The 15,920-nt window shown below is 52.6% G+C and overlaps 2 protein-coding genes across 2 annotated transcripts; both read left to right on the top strand.

Annotated features, from left to right (window-relative positions):
* Positions 1-1,426: 1,426 nt before the first annotated feature.
* On the top strand, positions 1,427-3,125 carry ColSpa_11596 (apoptosis-inducing factor 1; the record flags this gene model as incomplete). The annotated part of the gene is made up of 2 exons (XM_049277808.1): positions 1,427-1,643; positions 1,705-3,125. 2 exons carry the CDS (start codon positions 1,427-1,429, stop codon positions 3,123-3,125), a joined length of 1,638 nt encoding a protein of 545 aa, XP_049133765.1.
* A 558-nt stretch (positions 3,126-3,683) lies between these two features.
* Positions 3,684-5,378, top strand: ColSpa_11595 (4-methyl-5-nitrocatechol 5-monooxygenase; the record flags this gene model as incomplete). Its single annotated transcript, XM_049277807.1, has 1 exon — positions 3,684-5,378. The coding sequence occupies one exon, from the start codon at positions 3,684-3,686 to the stop codon at positions 5,376-5,378; it is 1,695 nt and encodes a 564-aa protein (XP_049133764.1).
* Between the last annotated feature and the right edge of the window lie 10,542 nt (positions 5,379-15,920).

Here is a 15,920-nt window from a genome sequence, read left to right as displayed (position 1 = left end):
AGAGAAGCTCCGAATTGAGCTCGATGAGCTTTCGCTTTGTCGGACTTTGGGCCGAGTCTGGGGCAGTGGGGCTTGCGCACCATGGTTTCTAGGCTAGACCGAATCGGGGAAGATGAGTGTCAGAGCTTCCGATTTGGGGCCAATGACGAGCCAGGCGTTTCCAAGCGGGCTGAGAAGGTGGGGCATAGTGGGGCAGTTCCCGTCATTTCGACGGCAGCACAGGGCAATCGTGGACCAGAGCTCGCGCATGTGGAAGGAGCGTGGTGGACGAAGACGGTGAGCTGAGACCCAGAGAGCGACGAGTTTGATCATTGATACTCTGTACTGTACTGTCCGTACCTACTGAAAAGAGCACATTTCAATTCTACGTAAGTGGCATTTTCGCTCACAGTCGCTTCCTTCCCTACCGAAACATGAGGACGTGCTGGGTGGGAAGGAAGGGGCCAAAAGAAGAGAGGCAAGGCATCTGCCGCCGCTATTCCCGGCAGAGCTCTTTCCTGGTGGAGGTGGGAGCTGGATGTCATGGCGTCATAGTTGGACCGTCCATTCTCTGTTTAGGAGGGGGAGGAGTTTGGTATTTTCGGCCTTCCGTCTCGTCTCATATTGTTTATCTGCAGCCATTGAGGGAGTGCAAGGGAGTGAAAGAAATGGATCAATGGCCGTCCAAATGGCAGCAGACGTACCTAGTGGACAGACGCATGAATGATGATACTCTGAAATTCCATCTTCTTTTCCCTGGCCCCCTTTCCCACACACACACACACACACACACACACCGCCAACACCCCAGAAAAATACTGCCCGCTCGTCATCCATCGCACGTTGCGCACGCATTGATTGCATTGCTACTGATTGCTCACTGTACATGCTAGCCCGACCAGTAAACTTCACACCCACCCCGGTCCATTGTACGAGTCAACGTCGATGTCGCCAATCTAAACACGATCCCATCCCTCATCCCATCCCCCGACACTTTGGTCCTCCATTACCACCATATCACGCCTTTCCTCCTCTCACAGCTCTCCCATTTCCCAGACAAGGACTCCCCCAAACAAACCCTCCCCCCCCGCCGGAACTATTTACCTTCCATTAGACCATTTTCTGCAACGCCCGTATCCCACACGTTGGCTGCAGTAGCTATAGCCTTGGCTTCCCTGTGCTTTGTCTGACCTGCTCAAGTCTCTCCTCTCCAGTTTACATCAGCGATCGGATTACCCCTCGACTTGTCCCCCTGCCCCCTCTCAATCCCGTCACTGTCCCTCCTCGCATTTCTTCCCCTCTTGTGCCCCTCCAAGCACACCTTCGCCCTCCCCCTCCTCCTCCGTCCTTCATGCAAACCACCAAATTTCTCCTCCGCCACACATCCATTCCTTCTTTACTACGCCAGACCACACAGAAGAGATCGTTTTCCCACAGGCTGCGAACCATGGCTGACTACAAGCTGAAGTCCGTCACCTCGCTGTCGCTCAAGCCGGGCGACAAGCAGGAGGTCGAAGTCGAGGGCATCGAGGGCGCAAAGGTCCTCCTCGTCAACGCCGGCGGCAAGATCCAGGCCCTCGGCCCCAAGTGCACCCACTACGGCGCTCCCCTCGTCAAGGGCGTCCTGACCGCCACGGGGAGATTGACATGTCCCTGGCACGGAGGTTCGTATCTCACACCACCTTGACCCAGCTGCAAGTCGCCCACCAGCTAATTCCTGCACAGCCTGCTTCAACGCCAAAACTGGTGACGTCGAAGACGCTCCCGCCCTCGATGCTCTCCCCACCTTCAAGGTCACCGAGCGCGACGGCGCAATCTACATTTCCGGCGAGGAGGCCACCATCAAGGCCGGTCGCCGCAAGCCCAACTTCAAGTGCAACGCCGCCGGCGGCGCCCAGGAAGACAAGGTCGTCATCGTCGGTGGAGGTTCCGGTGCCCTGGGTGCTGTCGAGGGTCTCCGCAACGGCGGCTATGAAGGTCCCCTGACCATCGTCTCCTCGGAAGGCTACTTCCCCATTGACCGCACGAAGCTGTCCAAGGCTCTCCTGACCGACATCAACACCCTGCAGTGGCGCGACGAGGAGTTCTACAAGAGCGGCTCCATCGATTGGATCGCTGACGAAGTCACCGACGTCGACTTTTCTGACCGCAAGGTCTCCACCAAGAAGGGTGACAAGATTGCCTACACCAAGCTGATCCTGGCCACCGGCGGCACCCCCAGAAACCTGCCCCTGCAGGGCTTCAAGGTCCTTGGCAACATCTTCACCCTGAGAACCGCTCACGATACCCAGAAGATTGTCAAGGCCATCGGCGACAAGGGCAAGAAGATTGTCATTGTCGGATCCTCCTTCATCGGCATGGAGGTAGCCAACGCTACCGCCAAGGACAACTCCGTGACCGTCATCGGCATGGAGAAGGTTCCCCTCGAGAGGGTGCTCGGCGAGAAGGTTGGCGCCGGTATCCAAAAGAGCCTCGAGAAGAACGGCGTCAAGTTCCACATGAACGCCGGCGTCGACAAGGCCGAGCCGTCTGCCTCGGACGCCTCCAACGTCGGGGCCGTCTACCTCAAGGACGGCACCAAGCTCGATGCCGACTTGGTCATTCTCGGCGTTGGCGTTGCCCCCGCTACCGAGTTCTTGAGAGAGAACAAGGTCATCCGCCTGGAGGACGACGGATCGATCAAGACAAACGAGAACTTTGAGGTTGTCGGACTCAAGGATGTCTACGCCATCGGCGACATCGCCACGTACCCCTACCACGGGCCTGGAGGCGACGGTCGGTACACGCGCATCGAGCACTGGAACGTGGCCCAGAACGCGGGCCGCTCCGTCGCGAACAACATCATCAACTCGGCCGTGAAGACGCCGCACTTCATTCCCGTCTTCTGGTCCGCACTGGGATCGCAGCTGCGCTACTGCGGAAACACGGTCGGCGGCTGGGATGACATCGTGCTTCAGGGCAGTGTGGAGGAGTCATCATTTGTCGCGTACTACACAAATGGCGAGACGGTCGTCGCCATGGCCTCGATGGGCAAGGATCCCGCCATGGCTCAGTCGGCTGAGCTGATGGCGCTGGGCAAGATGCCGTCCAAGTCGGAGCTGGCAAATGGTCTGGACATTACGACGATTGGCCCGCTTGAGGCATGATTTGTGCCCGTCTCATTAGGGGGAAAGCTGTATAATGAATAGTAGCGAAAGGAGGACGTAATGATTGGCGTAATCTGACGAGGCCTCTAGGCAACCTTTCAGCAATGTGACCATTTTGATGATAAACTAGTCCGTACTTGCAATCTGTGTATGGTGATTGGGAGTTAGTGCGTGAGGGATGGATGCCAGCCAGAGAAACCGCGGGACCGAGTTTTGGAATGCAATGCTCTGGGCCAATCAATGCCATTAAGTGGGGCTGTCCGGGACCGAACGCGCCCGTAGTACCCGAGCATTTCGGGGGTGGGGCGTGGCTGGGGCCGGCGGCGCCGATGCGGCCGGAACCGTACACGCTTGGAGCTTACGGCGGCTCAAGGATGACCACATGAGAATCGTATAAAGAGGCAGCTGCAGTATGCACCTGTGATGAAAGTTGAGACGGATCTACAAATGACACGACTCTTTGTATATCGCTTTCCTCATTTATCCAGTCAACCACTTCAATCCACCATCTTGCGTACCAATCGGTCATCCTTTGCGACTTACACGACATCCCTGACAATGGCGACACCAAGCCAAGCGCCCATCATCATCATCGGCGGCAGTCTCGTAGGTCTCGCCAGCGCGCTCTTCCTCGCCGCCCGCGACGTCCCCGTCGTTCTCATCGAGCGCCACACCGCGAGCTCCCCCCACCCTCGCGCCATCGGCTACACCTCAAGGACCCTTGAGTTGCTCCAGACCGCTGGTATTCCGCCCAGCGCCCTCCAAGTAGGCAAGGGCGCGCCGGGCGGCCGACCGCGTCGTATCAAAGTCAAGAGCCTGGCGGGCACGTGGGCCGACGAGCAGCACTGGAACAATAACACCAAACCCAACGGCGGCCCGAACGGAGGGCATCCGGCCGGAAAGCCTCGTGGCGGCCCGGCGGCCGGCGGGCCCCCTAGCAGCGGGGGCAAGGTCTACGCACCAATCATAGGCACGGCCATCGCCCAAGACCGCCTCGAGCCCATCCTCCGCCAACGCGCCCTCGAGCTCGGCGCCGATCTCCGCCTCGGGTGGAAGATGACGAGCTGGAGCCAGTCGCCCGAAGGCGTCAGCGCCACCGCCGTCAACAACCAGGGCGAGGAGATGACCGTCCAAGGGTCGTACCTCATCGCCTGCGACGGCGCGCGCAGCGTGTTCCGCGAGGCGCTGGGCATCTCGACGACGGGCGTCGGCCACCTCCGGAGCCTCTGCAGCATCATGTTCCGCTGCGCGCCCATCGAGCACTACCTCGCCAAGGGCTTCGTCCAGTTCTCCATCGAGGGGCGGGACGACGGCTTCGAGGCGTTCCTCGTCAGCTACCACGACGGGCGGTGGGCGCTAATGTGGAACGCCGACGCCGACACGTCGCAGAAAATGGACGCGCGGGCCCAGAAGGACTTCATTCGGAAAGCCATCGGGCTCGGTGAGGACGTCGTCAGGGACGAGGACGTCGAGCTGGTGACGATTGGGCACTGGGAGATGAGCGCGCGGATCGCGAACAAGTTCTCCTCCGGCCGGGTGTTCCTCGCCGGGGACGCCGCGCACACGCTGCCTCCCAACCGCGGCGGCTACGGCGCCAACACGGGCTTCGCGGACGCGCACAACCTTGCATGGAAGATGGCCGCCGTGAGGGAGGGCCAGGCCGACCCGTCGATTCTGGAGACCTACGACGAGGAGAGGCGGCCCGTGGCGCTGGTGCGGCATGACCAGCTTTTTGCGCGGGACGACTACAAGACGTATGTGCGGGGCGCCGAGTGGGCGACGACGGGGAGGGAGGTCAAACTCATTGACGACATTGCGATGGAACTCGGGCAGATTTACCGCTCCAAGGGGATTCTTGGTTCGGAGGCGGCGGAGTTGCCTGATGCGCTGCGGCCCGATGAGTGGGCGGGCCAGCCTGGGACGAGGGCGCCTCACGTGGCGATGGTGAGGGGCGAGGAGGAGATTTCGAGTTTGGACTTGTTTGGGAGGGGGTGGGTCCTACTCTCGAGGGATGGGGGTTGGGAATCAGTCTCGAGGAAGGCCGGAGTCGAGTGTGAGTTTGTCCATGTCGGGCAAGATGTGAAGGAGGCGGATGAGAGGGAGACGTTTGCGGGCAACTTTGGGGTGGGCGAGTCGGGGGCTGTGCTTGTGAGACCTGACGGGTTTATCGCGTGGAGGTCGGCGGAGAGGGGGGATGGTTTCGAGGCGGAGTTTTTGGAGGCCTTTCGAAGAGTCGCTTTTGCGAGAGGTTGAAGTCGGGCGGCGTGATTTGCGGGACGGCTTTCTTGTGTAATACCGGGCACGGAGGATATCCCAAGGTTGATTTCTTTCTTCTTTTACAGTTGTATGCAGAGCCTTTTGAGAACCTTTTAGCTAGAATGGCATGACGAGATGGGAAAGCGATCTCTTATAATACGAAACGTTTCAACTCAGAACACCATCATTTGGTGGATGTGTCGTCCGCCCGTTCTATTGCAATGAATCTCCCGTTCGGTTTTGAATTACCAGATGATGATGCGGCGCCCATTTCCGCAAAGAGGATGCAAAGATTGTCCCTGCTCCATGCCTTGTATCCCATGCCACATTGTCCCTCGAGCTTTGTAATATTTTCTGTCCGTCAGTGTATGAACGTAGTGCCTTTTCACATATTAGAGCGAGTTTGAGGGAAATCATGCCGGTATCAGAGGTTGGTAAGGCATTGGCCTTGTTTTCATGGGGAAATTAAACATTCGTGGTGTCCGTTGGCCGCAGCCTCATGTAGTCGCGGATCAGCTGTTCTTATCAGGTCAAATATGCCCTCATCAGGCTTGGCCGTCGCGCGATAGATAAAGTAGAGACTCCCGGAGTTCCTGTGTAGGTATGATCAGGGGTTGGTCATCACAAAAGACAGAAAGCATGCTCCCTTAGGGAAAGAAAAGTCAGTTGAATGTGTGTTGATTGATGGTGTCTGATCTGTGTCCCTCTATAACAAAGTGGTTTCTATACCGCTGATCAGAATCTGCTTAGCTAAGAAACCAAAGAAACCAAACGCAAAGACCACCTCAATGGGAGCAGGACACTGCCCCGTTCCAACATCAAATCGGAAGCACTGACCCGTCAATGAATGAGCTGGGAGATATCATCCGTGTCCAGTCCGCATCGTCAGTCGACGTCCTGGATGTAGAGAGTTGGGTGGCTACGGAGGAACTGAGGGTTTGCCAGAAGTTGTAAGTGAATGGTTCAAAAAAAGTTGCGCATGGAACTCCTGTAAAGTTTCCATTGCTTGTGATCAATAGAGATTGGGTGCTATGTAGTAATGGTCCCCTCAAGTGTTCTGTATTAGATGTGGAATATATTTTATGTTCTAGAAGAATAGCGTGATATCCCCGATCATATGGCATTGTGGATTTGAATTATATGAGATGATACGAGAACAGTTCAGACTCTCCAGGCCTCTAAGAACAATTGCGTGAGGGCAGCGGTTTTGCGTAGCCGGACCTAGCCACTTCTGAAGCCGTGGCTGGGCCCAATGAGAAATAACCACTTAACCGACCATCAACATGGTACACATAGCCCTCATTAATTGTTCGGAATCTTATCTTCTACGATCGACCGACAAAAGTAGATATGAATTTCTGCCCTCACTTAGGGAAAAAGCGGAGACGCGGTTAGCAAAGAGTACAAACGGCTCAGGCAGTACTCTATCCGACCTGCATATTCTACACTGATTCCGACTCTTCATGACCAGCTTGCTCGCTCCCAGCGATGGCACGAAACGTCAGCTTTTGGGACCATAATCCCGATGATACCGTCCCAGTTGTTGTAAGTGACGGCCCGGCCGTAGAATCCATGGTCATGGGCCTCCGAATTCCCAGTCTGGTCTCGAGGTCACGCGCAGTAGTTTGTTCGAGGTGTCGGCTAAACTCCCAAAGAAGCACTTTGTGCTTCTTCCGTACAATAGAAGAACATGGAGCAGGCATCCAAGTTGGGTAAAGCTTCTGGTGGCTTGCTGAGACACCAATGGCCAGAGGATGACGGGACATGAACTCGTTGCACAGATAACATGCTTTCTTGCTGGTTCCCATGAATAGCAGTCGCGGAGTAAGATGAGTGTTGTGGTCGTAGAAGCTAAGAAGTTGCATTTCGGCATGCACGGTGAGTGTCATGCGGCATGCTCGACGTAATCGTGATTCGGGATCATTCGTGAGCCAGGTTTGGCCCAATTTCTCCTTTAGCTTTTCGGGATCAGCCTTGGTTATTTTCTTCAGCACAGTTAGAAGGGGGGTTCTCTCGGTCCCCAAAGAAAATTCCTCCTGCTCAGGGGCTTCCACTGGCTCAACATGAATACCAGTAAACACACCTGGTAGCTTCACAGCCAGCTTAAGCATTGCCTTAGTTGCTGCATGATACCGTCCAAGCTTATAGATGTACTTGAGCCAAGATGGCAATTCCCCATCCTCAGATCCAAGAAATGTTTCGAGCTGTTCCGAGTAGACCCATCTGGCCTGTGATGACCATTGGATATGGGGAATGAGTTGAGCGGGAGTGGACCCAGGATTGAGATCTGCTAGCAGAGGCAGATTGTAGATCCATTGCCTGAACCTCGCTTCCTCGGCGTCTTCCGACGATGATAATTCTTCCTCTTCCATCTTAATAATTGCATTCTTGATGGCAGAATGGACGTCTGGGCGATGAATTTTCTTCAAAATCGACCAGATCTTGTCCTCAGTTAGGATGATGACTTTACGTAAGATCTCATACTCCGAATCTTTCGACATCTTTTCTGGATGATGTATTGAATCAGCGTCTTATCATGCATGAATTTTGACCTTGTGGGACGATACCTCTGAGAGAAACTGCAGTAAGATGATCCAAAACTTCCTGTAGCTGGTTGATAAGGTCGTTGGGAACGCCACGATTGCGAGCAAGTCGCAAGATAGTCCCGCTTGGATGACCCTGCTCCATACAGACCGCTGAGGCAGTATCGCCGCCTGTCTTCGAGGTTGAGCATATTAGGGCAAACGAGTCAAGAAACTTCTTCTGGAGCTGCTCATGCCTCCAAGAATCATCGTGTGGGTGCCTATCCAGACTGTGGGTCGTCGGCTCACCGCGCACTCGGTCAATTAGACTAAGCAGAGTCGTCACAGTCACGAAGCGCTTGTGAGCTTCGCCTGAGACGCGCGTTGGTTCGCTCCCGCTAGTTCGTGGGGGCAGCGATGGAGGAGCTGTCTGTTTGGCAGGGATAGCATCGAATTTGGAAGATTCGCGACTGTTGGCGGATCCTACTGGCGTTGGCAAAACATTTAAGACCATGACTCAAACATTTAACTTATGAGACGTGAAACACATACAGAAGAGTGAGTGCCTCCGAATATCACCAAACGAAAAATCTCATAGACTGATGCTTTCATAGTTCGTTTTCTCCGCACCAAGCATTCTCTCGACCAGTCATCGGTCCTTGGCTTCCTGTGGGAGGCCGTGCAAATCTAATTGGCGCGGAAAGACGCATGTGAAGGTACATATTGGGTTTATGCAGCCTGATACAGTCTGGCCACGCCTACGCAGACCTTACGGTTGACTCCATCGACTTTTGCACTTGAGAGGTCTATAGAAGCCAAGAGAAACTCAAATCGACGTCATCGGCGCCCAATCGTACAGTTGTAAAGAAGTTCTGGTCAAGCCGCGACAGCATACTCTCGAACGGGGTTTTTGTTGTCCCGTTATGAGGGGTGCAAGGACTCGATTGGACAGTCAAAGTTCTGTGAAAGTATAAGACAAGCCCTTCCCACTTGTGCGCCATGTCTTTCACATTGGCAACGATTGTCCTCCCTGCACTCATCAGCTGTCGACCTGCCCTCTTACCGAATCGTTTGACACTCTTTCAACTGTGGATCTCCTGAAGGGGAGAGGGGCTTACTAAATCACGACTTATCCCAGATTCATGCTGTCTTGACAACAACTTTCATAGCATGTCCCCAAATACGGTCTCAGCATTCCGCCCTGGGGCGGAAGATCCTCTGCTATGTGATGAGAACGGTTCGGTCTTTTGGGTTCCCTCTTCAGAGATATACAAGATCCAATCAGGCTCAACAGTTCCGAATGAAGCTGAATCATCTTCCGAGTACCTGGAGGAGGACGACCCCACGTTTGAGCTGTCATTTTATTTCCCTAGCCAGCAGCCTCATCTTTCAGAACCTCCATCACCCTCCCAGTACTCTTGAGGTGCTGGCGAGTTGCCACCGCTTCACCCTAAAATATCTTTTTGTGGTGAGAATGCGGAGCAGACGGTGTTAGCAGGTCCTGCGTGCCCAGGTTTTCTTCAAGAATCTCTGGGACACACTCCAGAGTTGGTACTCGCTCCCACAAGCCTTGGCCATACGCACACCACTATCAACTCTCTTCCTTCTCCTATGGCATTTCCTTCAAATACAGAGCCAAGAAAACGACTTCGTTGCAATTGGAAAGAGTGTGGCTTCAAGGCTGTGCATCTGGATGACATGTAGTAAGTAGACTTAGCCCTTTTCTGTCGTTCAGCCCTTTCCATTGGCTCTGGCCTTTCTCACGCTGACTGTTCTATACTTTCCCCAGTCAGCATATGCTGTATCACCAAAGATGTCCAAAAGAGAGATGTGCGTCGGAATTCAAAGATGAAAAGGAGAAAAGACGACATGTCTGGAAGAAGCACAGAAAGTGGGCGGCGCAGACCAATTATCCCCGTATTGGTGGCGAATGTGATATATGTGGAAAGAGCTACGCGCGGGAAGATTATATCGCTCGGCATAAAAAAGAGAAGCATAGAGGTGAGAAGAGAAAGAGGAATACTAGTGGTTGACCTTGAGTATGAAAGCTACTCGTTGGCCTCTTTCAAGGACCTTATCTTCTATTGCATTGAACTCAGGTTCCGGTGATCAGCAGCAAACGGTCACTCAGTGTCAGCATCAGAATACTTGGAGGCTCGTAAGTCGCTTATGTCCTGACGAAGGAACGATAATTATCAAGGCTGAGGTGGGTGGTTGATGTAGTACGCCGCGGTCTAGCACCCAAGTTGTCTAAGTAGGGTCTTCGAGGCTGTCTTATGTGTTTGAGACTATTCCTGAGCGTACCAAAGTAACTCAAGCCAATCTCTTTATCATTAGTAGTCCGGGTGTGTGTAGACAGGTAATGAGTAACAGCAGTGTCGCTGGCCACGAATACTTCAAAGACAGTCACATGCCTTCACCAGCTTCACAAGCTCAACTCCCTACTCATTATGTCCTGGCTGGTACATGCAACTCTGGTAACGTCTTTAGTAGAGCTGACTTGCAATGCTCCCCATAGGTTACCCTCGCCAATACTCAGTAAAATACGGCAAGGAACCTGGTCTCAAAGGAAAAGTTAGATACGCAAAGCTCAGCGGCGGGTCCAGGCTGGGCCAGGCATAGGATGAGAAGACAAAGACTACCGCTTAGCCACGAACAAGATATTAAACACCGGCGATCTTGCCGCCTCCGCACTCGGCCGCCTCCGCAGCGGGAACTTTTTTTGGCAACGAAAGATATACCGTATGCATGCGAATACGGTGCACACGCCGCTAAGTGATCCACAACTTACGACGCAGCAAGTGACGACGTTGCAGTGGACGGCGAAGCAAGCTGATTGAGTGTGGCACATCGATAAAAACCAAGCAACACGGTAAGGACAACGCAATTAACTAATAACAACTACGTAGTTAGCCAATAACAACAACCGTGACTTGAGATCATCCGTAAGCCAGGTCTGACCATCTTCTCTTTGAGGTTTTCGGAATCAGCCTTACTTTTTTTCGAGCTGGTGGCAATCCTTATCAAGCTTATTGAGGTGTTGTATAGTAGGGATTAATATTAGCTTCCTACGGGTTGTTCTGACCATAAGGTGGGAACAGTGTTGTTGACTACCCTGTTTAAGGATCGGACCTGTTCCCGTCGGCTTGGGCGCTTAACTATGGGCAAGCTACGGATATAGAACACCAAAATTGAAGTTTTTAAACTGATTGGAGGATTGTAGTGGATGTCTACTTGCTGGCATCCTACGTTTGGCATTTCCTGCCGTAAAGGAGCAGATGCACGTGGCATCAAAGGTAACCAACTTAGGTGGCTAGATTAGTCCCGGCTATGCGTCTGACTTGTAGGCATCAGAGCCTACTGCAGTACCTAATTGGGGGTCTCTGACGACCCACCAGCCAGACAATGACAACTGGCCCTATTGCCAAGAGCATCGGGTCTTTGCATAAAGTACATTTACCCCTCGTGACAAGGCTAAGCACACGTGCAGAGAAAAGGAATTTCCATAGATAGTGCCTGTTCATGTTCATCAACGTTCACACTTATATCGGCACACTTACATGCGTCCGCAAAATTTGCTACAACATATTGACGAACGACAGGAACGCACTCTTTGGCCTTTCTCCTTGCTTGGAAGTGGTTTGCTATTGCCACTCCAATACCGTTAACCCCCACTCCAATGGCTCCAATCCTGCTTGAATTCGAGGCAGACGGCATCACAACCTCAGGAATCAGATGCGACGTATGCAGAAAGATCTTGGAAGTGTTCAATGTTCCGTTCGCCGAAAGCGCCACTGTTGAACTAGGCGAAGTCGGGGATCTGCTCGCATGCGACTGCGCACATACCGATTGGCTCAGAACCGTTGAGTACATGTATGGCCCTGGACCTCGCTACGAGACTCGAAAGCTGTATTTGTACAAATGGGAACATCGCACAGAGGCCTTCTTAGGTTTGAGCCATTACACAAAACACTCGTCTTATTGGAGTACTACAAAACATTTCGAGCTGGTACATCGGCCGGACATCCCCAATCACAAAGGAAGAGGCAGACTCCTAGACACACAATGGATCGATTTCGACCTTGTTAGGGCCTGGCGTTCTGAATGCATGGATGGTCACGGCATCAAATGCGACAAGTTGGCATTTGCAGACCTGAGCCCGTTTCTACCAGAGTGGTTGATTGATGTGGAGCAAGGATGTGTGGTCCGGTGCGACGAGCACAGCTCGAGGTTTCTCACCCTTTCTTACACCTGGGGCCAAACCAAGAACTTCCGGACTCTAAAAGACAACCTTGAAGCTGTTCAACGAGCTGGAGCCTTGCTTTCAGGTCCTATCGCCTCTCAATTACCCCTGACTATCCGTAACGCGATCCAGCTCACAAGAGCCTTGGGAGAAACAAGGCTATGGGTCGATAGCCTGTGCATCATACAGGACGACAAGTCAGCGCTGGCTCATGACCTCAGGCACATGCATCGGATCTTTGCCAGCTCATTTCTCACTGTCATTGCCGAAGATGGCCAAGACGCAGAACATGGCCTCCGTGGTATGTGCGGAGCCTCACCTCCGAGGGTCATGGAACAAAGCATTGTCCCTATAGCAGCGGGCGAGAGACTGGTTATGAATCGCACTTTGGAACGTCTCAGAGAGGCTAGCATCCACGACTACGACCAGCGCATGTGGACCTTTCAAGAGAAGATATTTGCAACGAGACGTCTCATCTTTGCAAAGGATTCCATAAAGTGGCAGTGTAACTGCGTGGAGTGGTCCGAAAACCTAATTTCTCATGCCGAAGCAGATCGACAAAACCGGGCACCGATGAGATACCGATCACTATCAATAACTGTGCCAAGCCTCGGTTGTTTAAACAGTCTGCTCGAGGACTTCAACCGTAGGAACCTTAGGTTCGATGGGGATATATATGAGGCATTTTCTGGTATCAACACTTACTTGGGAGAAAAGTTCCCGTTCGGTCTCATATCTGGCCATCCCGAGCTCTTCTTCGATGTCTCGTTACTCTGGTCCTCGCAAGAAATTCGCCAAAGGAACCTGCAGGGCAAGCCCTTTCAAGAGCCGACGATCGAAGGTCTGCCAAGTTGGTCATGGATGGGATGGCAGGGTGAAATTCGCTTTCCAGTGGACAGCGAATATGAACATACTCTAGGGGGAGGTGAAGGTATGGGTTTCACTGAGCCACTCACGGAGTGGTACATCATGGAAACACCTTCTTCAACATCAAAACGACTTATAAAATCTAAATGGCATCAGTACAAGACTGCGTCTCCATCGCAGACGTTGGAAGGTTGGGAGGCTAAAAAGTTTGAACCACCTTCAACCTGGGATCGGTTTGATTGCACGGCTAACGAATTTTCACCCTCTTCCATGCCCAAACAAGTTCCCGAGAATCTCTACAGGCATACATCTCGGCGGCTCGAATGGGAGGGGTTCTGGTACTGCGTGCCTCTCGTCGACGTTAGTGCGTTACAGAAAAACATAACAGAATCTCACAGACAGTCTCGATATATATACTGTAACACCAGCCGAGCTTTTCTCGACGCTACTTATGACGAGGCTGGGGGGTATAATAAAGAAAGCCTCTACGCCTTCCTCCAAGACGATTCAGGGGCCATAGTCGGTCGCTTGAGGCTTCATAAAGGTGATGACGGTGCGAGCTTTCACAAAAAGGCAAAAGTCGAGGTAGTAGCTATAGTTAAGGGTTGGTCGACCAATTTTCTCGAGAAGAACAGAAGAGAAAGTCTGAAGAATAAGCTTAAGGATGACGTCCCTCTTACAGCAGAGGAGGAGGAAGCACAGATGGCTGCTCAGGAGTCAATTTTCAAAGATAAATGTAGACCTTGGTCTGAGGAGTGGAACTTCCGTACCGAGCAGAAGCTAGACTGCTATTTTGTTTTGTGGGTTGAGTGGGTAAACGACGTCGCCTACAGGAAGGGGTCAGGCGTAGTGCTAGCGGATAGGTGGAATGAACTTAAGGAGCCGGAGAAGGTTGACCTAATACTAGGTTAAATAGAAATCTAGTTCCAACCCTTTACCACTCATTGCAGCCTTAAATAGCCCTGAGGCCGGGAGTGTTTCCGAGAAGCTTGCACTACTAAACCCACAAGTCGTGGTTCCCAATGCGATTCTCGCTTATACCTAGGGTCCAGGGATCGAAGACCATGAGTCAAGAGGAGGGACAAAACGCTCAGCCCATGCACCTGCGCCAGGCATAAGTGTTACTGGAGGCTTATCGGCACGTAACCTATTTTGGAGAAGCTACGAGCACATCCTACAAAAGCCATGTAATGTTGATCCTCAGACACTACATGGTAGGGTCCGTGCCGGGACACCCGCAGGGCCTTATCAAGAAGGGCGCAAGGGAGCCCTTGAACTTTCTCATCCTCATCGAACTGCGGCTGGTGGTGTTGGCGGTCGCTGGGCAGGAAACTCTCCGGGCAGAAGGGTCGAGCGCTATTGAATCAGCGCTCCAATTGAGACATTTGCAGACTAATACGTCTGGCCAGTCGTCTAGCTTTTGTAAGCGAAATCCTTTTGTCGACTGCATTACCCACCGTTAAGCCAGTTCACAGTACGACGATGCTGAGAACTGACATGGATCCTGTTGTACTTACACCTTTGTGGAGATACCACCGGTCTACCACCGCCCCGAGGCTGAACTATTACATGCTGAAACCGGCGCCGGAATGGTTATGGAGCGATTTGTAAATGACAGCATGCAAGTACTTGAGGCCTTGTAGTCTGTCGTGAACAATGTCATTGCAGTGGTCAAACGTGCGATTGAGTTCCTCACGCAGCCTGTGGTGCGCTGTCGGGTCGTAAGCCGGTAGTATAAAGTTGCCGACATAACGTTGGTTATAGGATCGAAGTCGGCCACGATCATGACGTTGGCCTGTGCCAGGAGCCACTCTTCGTTCGCGTCCATCTTGTATAAGGCGATGAACTGCTGCGTTTACACGGGGTGCTCGACTTTGCCAGCCTGCACCAGGCGATTTCAGACGTTCCGCCTCTAGACCTTGATGCCCGTAGGGAACGTGAGGGCGGCCTTCCGAATCAGCGGACTGAGCCAGTGGAACCACTTAACGAAGTGCTAGATGGGGGCCCACAGTTCGATCCTAACGAAGACGCAGAAGAAAAGTTCATCTTTTTCTAGATGAGTAGATGTTAAAAGTATTTAGACTTTGTGAGAGCATACAAGGAACCGGCGACTTACTGTCCTTGACTTGTGCCTTGAGATTGTACGCCATATCACTGGCGAGATCCCAAGTTTGCCAGTCAGTCCACTGTTTAATAGTCAGCATCTTCCAGCAGGTCAATACTATGAGAGTGGAGGAATCAGAGAGACGCACATGATCCATGTCGATGCTGGGCTTCTCCTTCCTTTTTTTGCCTGATCTGACGAACACGCAGGTTGACATGCTCGTGTACTAAAACAGCGTAGGGATTGGACGCTCAGGACTGGCACGGGCACTTTAAATTTTTGACGATGCATATCAGGATCCCGCTCCGCTGTAATCCTGGGATAATTGTACTAAGATTCAGTGCAGAAACCGGTAGTGTGCTAAGACTTGTGTAAGTTTTCAATATTTTCATGTTGTGCGAGTCCATGGTGCGCAAACACCTAACTGAAAACTATAAAAAGCGAACCCCTATGTCTCTAGAAGGAAATGCTTTTGCACAAACGCGTAGATAGATGAAAGGCATCTGCGTTGGCAGCCAGCAGCCAGCAGCCAGGTATCGGAGAAAGGCTGTAGTCGGTAATCCGGTAAACGCCACCTGAGGATAAACATCAAGCCACGACATCTTGGGTTTCGCCGTTTCCTCTTTCTCTTTGATCAAAAATTACATTCAACCATAGAATACACCACACAACACTGCTTCAAGACACGCCCCCCACCATGGAAATCACAGAACCCAATACTCACCAGTTCACTACTGCGGATTCTACAGACCAACCCCAACAGATCGGTGCAGGCCACTGTGGCTCTGTCTGGTCTACTGTCT

Source organism: Colletotrichum spaethianum (genome assembly GCF_022836535.1).
Source record: "Colletotrichum spaethianum MAFF 239500 DNA, contig48, whole genome shotgun sequence".
Lineage (NCBI taxonomy): Eukaryota > Fungi > Ascomycota > Sordariomycetes > Glomerellales > Glomerellaceae > Colletotrichum > Colletotrichum spaethianum.
This window is presented reverse-complemented; position numbering and strand designations above follow the sequence as displayed.